Below are 10,062 nucleotides of genomic sequence, written 5' to 3' on the forward strand. Positions count from 1 at the left end.
TACGATGTACTGCGCTGCAGAAAGCAAATACACGGAACCCCAAAATCAAAACCTTAATATGAGGGTGCCCTAACCCTTCCTGTTGATTAAAAAAAAAAACCATATCTTTATATCTATATCCTTAAAGCAGTACAATGACACAGTTATATAACTGAAATATTTTGATGTACTTTGCTCAGAAGGAGGCAGAAGAAAGGGAGTGACCCTGGAGGCTGGCCCTAAGTTTAGCATTACAAACACCCGCCCCTCACGCCGGTCATGTTAAATTCTAAAACCTGCAGCATTCACAGAGAAATCTCCAGAGACTGCCTCAGCACTGAGAGAAACACAGAAGATCAATTAGCACTGCAATGAAAGGTAAGCTGTCACTTGTGGTCATTTTACAAAGATTTTTAATGCAATTTCAGTGAATTCAAACTCGTTTAAGTACTTTGTTTTAATAATTTCATTTGTTTAAGGCAAAGATAAAGATGGCACTGCATTTACATGTAATTGATTTAATTCATGATTTATACAAAGCTTAAATTTGATCCTCTTGTGTGTGTTTTTGAACATGCATCCTCCTTTTCTGTCTTTCCAATTTTGCACATTCATAGTTAAACTATTTTGCTCCACTGATGTAGCTGAAACTGTGTGACTGTCATATTTGATGCCTTGCTTAAGGGCATCTCTACTGTTACAACCTGCTTCTCTAACCTCCTGCAACCCTCCTCTCCCTCTCCTTCTCTCTCCTGCAGGAGACGCTGCCAAAGCAGACCTCCGCAATGGCACCAAGGACCTGCTGCCTCCCTCGGAGGAGAAGATGGAGGAGCGGGGCCAGTGGGACAACAAGATAGAGTTCATCCTGTCGGTGGCCGGCTCCATCATCGGCCTGGGCAACATGTGGCGCTTCCCCTACCTCTGCTACAAGAACGGAGGAGGTGAGTGGAGGATGAACAGTGGATGGAGGAAGGAGTTAAAACAGCACGATATGCATATGCAGTACACATTTAAAGCATCCATTACTGCTCTTGTGCACTTTTACATTCAACCATTTGCTATTGTTTTTACATGCACTCAATAGCTGCAGTCATGCATGGTGGAAAAACACATGGCAGAACACCTGAATGCTCCTTTTTGTTGTTTTAGCTCAGGTGAGAGAAATTAAAATCGTGCATATTCAAGGACTCACAATCAACCAAACCCCAGAGAGTGTGTTACCCATTTATTTGTGGACATTCTTGTGTAGCTGCTAAATTGGACGCCCCTTCTTCCTCCCTCCATGGGGTGGCAGGGTCAGGGGTTCAGGGCTGATCGGGGTCAGGCAGCTGTTGTTGCTCCTCGCTCACAGCAGCTGTCCCCGCAGAGAGGCGGAAATCTGAGCGCGCCAAACATCCTCGGTCGACGGGGCGTCAGACACAAAAGGGCGAAAGAGAGTGGCAGTGGCTCAGGTGTACAGCTACAGAAACCTTTCTCTATGTCTTCTTGCAGTACTTTGTGCCTTCAAGTACTTACTACATCACCCACACGTGACCTTGCATGGTTCTTGAATTTTACATGGCTTATTTTTGTATTTAAGGTTTGTTCAAACCCCCTCAACCTGGAGTTTGGTGCGAACGGAAGCAACGTGTGAAATTATAGACAGGACAAACAAACATGTAATAGGTAATGCATGATGAGTAATGAGTAATCTAAGTCAAGGGTACAGGAAGTGTGAAAGAGAGGTAGACAGAGAAGATTCCCATCATTTTAGCATAATCTGGCTTTAAACCAGAGACGCTTTGTTTCTACAGTCATTCACACAGGGAGCTCAACATGGGGCCATTTGTCCACATCTGAGCAGACTGACTGTGACTGTAGCTGCGGTCTGTGTTTGCCTCCACATTTCCAGTAATGTAAGAAGGCCCTGAAGCCACATGTCCGCACTGGATTCCTGTAGATGCTCTGATTTAATCAAAAGTGGTGGAAAGTAACCAACATTTAAACTATTTAGTTCAAGTATTTAAGTATTAATTTGAGATAGGCTTGCACGTTATTTGAGTCTTTTCCTTTGATATCATTTTGTACATTTTCTCTGGTATTGTTTTCTGTAGTACTTTTTACCCCACGACATTTATCTGACAACATGAGTACATTTTACAAGTTAAGATTTCTGCGTACAAAACATATTAAAAGCATATGATCTTTTGTTGTAAATTGAATGAACCAACAGTACATGCAAGGACAGCTCAAACAAGTACTAAGTTGATTAACTGATCAGCTGATTGATAGAATATTGGGAACTTGTGAGGATGTGTTCGTTTTCCTTGAAATTACTTTAATCATTTCTATTTATTTTGTAATAATTTTGAGGTTTGGAGTTTTTAAAAACAAGCACAGGCAACGTGTCTCTTTGGGCTCCTGGTAATTGTGATGGCATTACTCACCATTTTAAACATTTTTACAAACAGAACAATCAAGAATAATCAGCAGATTAATCCATAATGAAAATAATCATAAGATGCAATCTTTTTTTTTTTTACAAAATAACAAAAATGAGCTCGAATCTCAGCCACTTACAGCGGTAAAATCCTGCTTTCACATTACTGCATGATTCATAATAATCTAATAATGATATAAAATAGGGCATATTTCCACATTGAGTACTTTTACTTTTAATACTTTAAGTACATTTTCCTGATTATACTCATATACTTCTACTTAAGTAACATTTTCAGTGCACCTTCACTTATACTGGAGAATTTTGACAGTATGGTATTGGTACTTTACCTTAAGCTAAGCAACTGAAAACTTCCTCCACCACTTTGTGCCTGTCTGGTGGATAATACGTGTGAGAATGAATGTATTTCTCATACAGTATACGCATACGCTACCAGCAACTGAGAATACGTATGGACTGGAGATGGGCAACCATTTTCCATTCCCAAAAACTTTAACCCTGAAATCCTTTCCTCAACTCAGGTGCTTTCCTCATCCCATACCTGATCTTCCTCTTCGCCTGTGGCGTTCCCGTCTTCTTCCTGGAGACGGCCCTGGGCCAGTACACCAGCGAGGGAGGCATTACCTGCTGGAGAAAAATCAGTCCCTTGTTTGAAGGTAGGCAGGACAGGTGTATCACCTTCAGGAAAGTCATACAACATCTGGCAAATGTTACAAAGCCATGGTATAAAAACCAGAGTTCAACTGGTTTTGCTAATATGTTTTCAGTGCTGTATATTAATGTGTTCTTTCTGCAGGTATTGGCTATGGCACCCAGGTGATCGTGACTCTGTTGAACTTCTACTACATCATCGTTCTGGCCTGGGGGATTTTCTACCTGTCTTTCTCCTTCTCCTGGGACCTGGCCTGGTCGTCCTGCAACAACACATGGAACACAGGTCAGGAATGCTCTTCAAAACGCATCAGAAGCTCCTCAAAAGTTTTTGAGTTGTTGAAGGGTTTTTACATTTTGCCCTTCTTCCCCCCCCCAGAAAACTGTGTGGAGTTTGCAAGGAGAAACACGTCAGCCAACCAAACAATGGACCTGAACACCACCTCTCCTGTCATCGAGTTCTGGGAGTGAGTTCTTCAGACCGCCTGACCTCCTTTCGGTGATATCTCACTGTTCTGAAAACGACAATGAAGACTCATGTTTTATTTCCTGTCTCTGCAGGAGGAGAGCGCTGAGGATTTCCCCAGGCCTCGACCACATGGGATCTCTGAACTGGGACCTGGCTCTGTGCCTGTTCATCGCCTGGGTCATGTGCTACTTCTGCATCTGGAAGGGGGTGAAATCCACAGGGAAGGTGGGTGAGAAGTGTTTAACCAAAGGGGCACATTGAGAATGACATCTGGGATCTGTTTCTTCTTTTCCACGTTTCCTCTTAACATCACTTGTTGGATGTGTGTGTCTGTGTAGGTGGTCTACTTCACAGCCACCTTCCCCTATGTGATGCTGATTGTGCTGCTGATCAGAGGACTCACCCTGCCTGGCGCTGGTATCGGCATCCAGTTCTACCTTTACCCAGACCTGGGACGACTAGCGGATCCACAGGTACCAGGATGTCACACAAACCCCTTCGAATTAAAGGTCCCACACTGGAGAGGCTCATATTTCCATGTCTTGTTTGGTTCTGAAGCAGGTCTTAGAGACAGGCACTGAAAACATAGCGTTCAATCAGAGGGTGAATGGAGGTGTTTCAGCAATAGACACAGAAAATAATGTGTTTTTTGAACATTAAAGCATGTAAACATTTTCTAGTAGTCACCCAAAATAAAAATATGAACTTAAATTGAGCATTATATGGGAACTTTAAAGCTGCACTATGCAGTTTTGGGGAAAAATTTAATCAGAAGATAAGGATCTTCATGACATAAACAAACTGACCTTAAAGGACAACACAATTTCATACTGTTTTACTTTGTTTATATGCGGCGGACCCTGCCACCTTTCTAGCTTCAAACAGTGTTCTGGGGACCTTATTTTCCTCTGAGAACAACTTGTGGAAAAAATAAATATTTCTGAGTTTGTGTTATTACCTCATTAATATTCAGAATTCATACATATTAAAGTTTGAATTTCTTCTCCAAAACTACATACTGCCCCTTTAAAGTGCAGAGAATCAATTGATTGATGTCTTCTTTACGAATCCATCATGGTGGTGTCATTACCTTTAGCTAATTCAAACAAAATTCACAATGAGGGCCTTCAGAAGATTTAGCGACGCATGTGGTCCCTGTGGGCGAGGGCGCACCAGGTGCAGGTATCCCATGGTTCTCTGCTGGGGAGCCTAGTTTCTGCTGGGTCCATCTGCTCTCCATGAAAGAGGCAGGGGCCACAGGGATCAAACGCAGGGCCGGGACACCACAGAGACTGTAAACATGAGCCGCTGACAGACAGCTAACCAGGCTTTGCCCCTCCGGGAGGACGAAAGAGTTCTTAACTCAGACTCAGACTAGCAACGGTCCAATTAGAAGAGCTCAGTTAGTGTCCCTTGTTAGCTTTTCATGTATCTCTCCTGTTGTTGCGTGCTGTTATATTTTATTGTCTCATTCTGCTTTGGTCGCCAGCTAGTTTGCCATAATACCAAACCAAACAAACTGGCGTAAATCCTGATTATTACTTGCTCTATATTAAATTTGAAATTGTAGTGTTTTTGTATCTGAACAGGTTAGAGTTTTGACTCATTTTACTATCCATCCCAGATCCTGTACTTTTTATATTTACAGAAGCCCGCTTTGTTAATCAATATGTAGAAAAACAACATGTGACAGACTTTTCACAAGTTATTGTTTTGCAACTGCAATGGTCAATGATTATGTATGCTGACACTCGGCACGTGAAATCCTCCGGATTATCTAAACACTTCACGGCACGCTTGTGTATATACATCAACCTAAGTATGAATACATAATTCAGCATCGCTTTAGTCTAGTGGCTTCATTTTTTTTCTTTTTCTTTTGTGTTAGGTGTGGATGGATGCTGGCACCCAGATCTTCTTCTCCTACGCCATCTGTTTAGGGGCACTGACTGCTCTGGGAAGCTACAACAAATACAACAATAACTGTTACAGGTATATAAAACAATTGCTATGCAAACATGATTACATGCTCAGATATAGACTACAAACGCCTTCCCAAAGAAGTACATATTTACATGATGCGTTGACAGCTTTGTAATATCGTGGTAACAGTGAGGTAATAATTTGATAATAAAGAGGTAATACTTAAATAAATGTAATAACCAGGTAATATTTAGTTGTTTTTTACAACACCTCCATGCGTGTGTGAATCTGGAGCTTAACAATGTAACTTCTGTTGCAGAGACTGCCTGTCACTGTGCTTTCTGAACAGCGGCACCAGCTTTGTGGCAGGCTTTGCGATCTTCTCCATCCTGGGTTTCATGTCTTATGAGCAGAATGTTCCCATCTCAGAAGTGGCAGAATCTGGTGAGGCTTACATATCGACTACATTCAAGGCTGAGAGCAAAAGGGAATAAAAAAGAATGGGTTTACATGTGCTTACTTGTCTCTGTAGGTCCGGGCCTGGCCTTCATAGCTTATCCCCGCGCTGTGAGCATGATGCCATTCTCTCCTCTGTGGGCCGCCCTCTTCTTCATCATGATAGTTTTTCTAGGGCTTGACAGCCAGGTACAGAGTTAATTAACACACACACCCACACACACACACACACACACTGGTTTCCACAGTAACACAGATTACTGAACAAATGCAGGATGATTTGTGGTTGTCCTTGTACATTTGATTTAAAACTCCCTTTTGGAGACTTATTTTAAACTTTCTTTGCTCTCATTTTGCATTTGCAGTATTTGTTTTCACAAAGTTGATATTAACTGAGCAAGTCTTTACTTCATTATAGCTGACAAACAAAGAGAGTCTCATTCATTTTGCATCTCCTGTCAGTTTGTGTGTGTCGAGAGCCTCGTGACGGCGGTGGTGGACATGTACCCGGCTGTGTTCAGACGTAAAAACCGCAGGGAGCTCTTCCTGTTGGCTGTTAGCCTTTTCTCCTTCTTCATGGGCCTCATCATGCTGATGGAGGTAGGGGTCACACTCTGGGACCACACACACATGCACAGATGCAAACTATGGACACACAGATGCATGCACAGTGACGAAGATCTACAAGCACAAACTCGGGTTTCACTGCAGAAGACCATGATTTGTACAGTTAGTGTCTTTAAATCTTATTGCTCATGGTGTTTCCCCCACATTGTATTTTACAAACAGGGTCATTAACTCTGTCCACTGAACCTTAAAACTAATGAAATGAAATGACATACACTCAACTCAGGCTGTTGCTGTCGGGGAGGGGGTTGCACCTGGCGGGTTTGATGCTTTGTACTGCTGAAATAAACTATTTTGGAGTCCAACATGGTTGACATGGTTTCACCTCTGCACAGCTGGAAACATGAATGCTCTGCAGAGGTGTCAACAAGTCATCTTTTTGTACGTACAAGCAAGTCAAAGGTTTTATGCAGCGTGTCTCAGGTGAGTCTCAAGTGTTGTTATTGACACCCAAGTCTCTAGATTTGTGCTTCAGCGTTTCTTTTATATATATATTACTATTTACTAAAAAATAAACACAACAACAACACCAACAAAAAAACCCAACAACAAACAAATAAAAATTTAGACACAATGGGCACATATACAGACAGTATACAGTAAACAGTCACAATTGTAATGATACACAATTATATTTGAAGATATGGTAAGAATCATTACCCACAATGCAATGTAGCAACTTAGGCAATTTATTAGATTACATGCAACTTCCTCTGGAGAAGATGTTATACTACTTTTTTCACATATGCAATAGTACTCCCCAAGACCTGTAAACACACTTTAATGTGTAAAATTGGTGGAGTTACCCTTTAATCTGTTTTGTGTTAAAACCAGTGGATTAAGTGTAACAGGTTTATTATCCTAGTATAACTATGCCTCAGTTCTTTATTTCTCTCTCTTTGTAGGGGGGCATGTACGTCTTCCAGCTGTTTGACTACTATGCAGCCAGTGGCATGTGTCTTCTCTTCATGGCCATCTTTGAGACCGTCTGCATTGCATGGGTCTATGGTAAGCCGGCCTCAAACATCAATAACTTTTTGGGCTATTTGTTTTAATCAAGCAGATCAGAGTGTTTATGCTGATCACAGGCAGACGTTCCTATTCAGCAATTTTTGTCTTTACTGTGTTTTCCCAGGTGCGGATCGCTTTTACGATAACATTGAGGACATGATTGGCTACCGCCCAGGACCTTACATCAAGTACTGTTGGTTGTTCTTCACCCCGGCCACATGCATTGTGAGTATCAACAAACTAATTGAGTAGCAGCAAGGCGTTCCAAAAATGACAAAGGCTGACAGCATTTGAGGCCCCCTCAACTCTTTTGCAGTAATCACAAGACATTCATTCCTCACCAGTAATACTAATACTTCTCTGCTCGTCTCTCCAGGGTACCTTTGCCTTCTCCCTCATCAAATACACTCCTCTGAAGTACAACAATGAGTACGTGTACCCGTGGTGGGGCTATGCCATTGGCTGGCTGCTCGCCCTCGCCTCCATGGTCTGCATCCCGTTTTGGATGGTGTACAAGATCAGCACCACCCCAGGGACACTCAGAGAGGTAAGAGATGACCCTTAAAGAGCTCTTTGTGTCAGTGGCATATCCAGAATCTTTGACTGGGGGCCCAAGTGGGGCACTGACTTATGCAATATAACGCTTCCATACTTTATTCTTTAACTCCTCAAAAATAAATTGTGCAGCCACACACACACACAAACAATGCACATACATAAATATAGTCACAGTAGAAATTACCAACACATTTTTAATTAATTAGCCTGTGTCTTTCTACAGCGTATCCAGCTGCTCATCACACCATGTGACAGCTTGCCCAAAACCAAGAGGGAGCAGGAGAAGTTGCTGGCCATCTTTGCTCCTGATGGAGATGCCAGCATGACCACAAATGGCTACTATCCTGTCCCAGAGAAAGACTCCAACTTATGAGCCCCCCCGCTGGTGATTAGTGTGGGAAAAGACCATGGGGTTTTGGTTTCATCCTTGACTTGCTGCACCCTTGCCTCCATCCCAAAGATCACAGCAGGGAAAGATACATTACAGTGTCACATCACTTCATCTACTTTTATTTATACACAACAGATGTGGAGGACTCAGGAGATAATAGGCTTAGGACGCGTTGGATTTGCCAGCGCCTGTAGCTTTCAGAGTTGGCAGTAATGTGATAAAAGAAGGATAAAGAAAAAATAAGTTATAAAGCCCTTTATTGTTAGCCATTTATTGGATTTCTTAGAAGTCATAAGGGGGACATTTTATCAGGGACGAAAGTCATCTACTCCAACTGACTCATTCTGTTCATATTGGCATATATTGTTCAGCTCTGCACTTCACAGGTGGTGTAAATGAAATAATTCAAGGTCAGCTGAGATTCAAGAGTCCTTGAATCTGTTGAAATTTTATAATAAAAGTTAACAGCATTTCCGTCTCATTCAAATGTGGTAGGGACACACAGGTTCTACCAGAAGTTTAGAAATACATTCTTGACTTTGCATATAAGGAAGTTGGTGCAGTTGTAACAATAAGACAGTAAAATCATTGATGGAAGAGGTTAACCATTTGTTACCACAGAAAAGTGGGCTACATGTAAGTATCTGTATCTGACATCACGTCATGGCTACTTAGCCACTATTTGTATCATATATTGTATTATCATAACCGATTGGGGAAATTTCCCTCATTGTATTTACAAGAATTGAATTAAAATGTTTTGCATGAATGGACTGTGTAATAAAAAGATAAACTGTCAGTAATAATTACTATATTGTAGCATTGAATAGTCGTAGAACTAACATGACATGATATTTTGTGCTGTAACATATATGACTGTACAAAGAAATGTGAATCTTGTAAGTGTGTTTTTAAATAAACATGCAAAATTTAGTGTTGACTTGAATCATTTTATCAGTTGTACACAGTGTGTACTTTTATCTATTTGTCTGAGAAGAAGATCAATAATTTACATTATGTAAAGAGTACACCATGTTAGGGCCTAAAGAATGAATACCTCCACCTCCTTTAATGGTTATTCTACTTATCTACCTACTGCTAGTCCCCCAACTTTATGATGTGAGATACTAAATCACTGGAGTGCCCCTTTAATTTACTGATCATTGCAGAAAAATGCCAAAAAATATACCTTTTACTGTCTCAAAATAGGAGGGGATGTATAATTTCCTGATCAGAAAAATCAGGTTATGTTATGGAAAAAACACAAAGCTCCAATTAGGTCCACTGACAAAATCTTAATGAAATAAGACTCTGCTTAGAGGTATTTTACTCCCTGTATGAAATGTTGTGTTAAACATTTTTAAGATTATAATGCTCCTGGCTGGACAAAGACGGAAAGTTGCTGAAGACTGTTTTTTAAAGGGGCACAGACATCAAGAAGGCTGCGCAGACACAATGATGGAGCAGTTTTGGATAATTTTTCTAGAATGATTTTACCACTGGGTGTCACGCTTCTCCCCTTCTGCCGGCGAGCTCGTGATTGGCTGAAACGGCAGC

General features: G+C 41.3%; 1 protein-coding gene across 2 annotated transcripts; it reads left to right on the forward strand.

Moving 5' to 3' along the window:
- Positions 1–275: 275 nt before the first annotated feature.
- On the forward strand, positions 276–9,438 carry LOC311252351 (sodium- and chloride-dependent GABA transporter 2-like). Of its 2 annotated transcripts, XM_084345432.1 has the most exons (15): positions 276–357; positions 738–920; positions 2,941–3,075; positions 3,216–3,356; positions 3,450–3,537; positions 3,632–3,764; positions 3,878–4,012; positions 5,428–5,531; positions 5,782–5,906; positions 5,995–6,107; positions 6,381–6,518; positions 7,451–7,553; positions 7,681–7,781; positions 7,933–8,103; positions 8,338–9,438. In XM_084345432.1, the coding sequence occupies exons 1-15, from the start codon at positions 351–353 to the stop codon at positions 8,485–8,487; spliced, it is 1,827 nt and encodes a 608-aa protein (XP_084201558.1). In that variant the 5' UTR covers positions 276–350; the 3' UTR covers positions 8,488–9,438. The 2 variants fall into 2 exon arrangements, with proteins under 2 accessions (XP_084201558.1, XP_084201557.1); XM_084345431.1 differs by having other exon boundaries at positions 3,216–3,537.
- The last annotated feature ends 624 nt before the right edge of the window (positions 9,439–10,062 follow it).

The sequence above is a fragment of the Pagrus pagrus genome, assembly GCF_965226575.1.
Source record: "Pagrus pagrus genome assembly, chromosome: 23".
In the NCBI taxonomy this organism is placed as follows: domain Eukaryota; kingdom Metazoa; phylum Chordata; class Actinopteri; order Spariformes; family Sparidae; genus Pagrus; species Pagrus pagrus.

Coding starts and splice junctions, on each gene's coding strand:
- LOC311252351 (XM_084345431.1), top strand. Junction 3,538..3,631: donor CCTGTCATCGAGTTCTGGGA/GTGAGTTCTTCA, acceptor CTGTCTCTGCAG/GAGGAGAGCGCTGAGGATTT. Junction 4,013..5,427: donor GACGACTAGCGGATCCACAG/GTACCAGGATGT, acceptor CTTTTGTGTTAG/GTGTGGATGGATGCTGGCAC.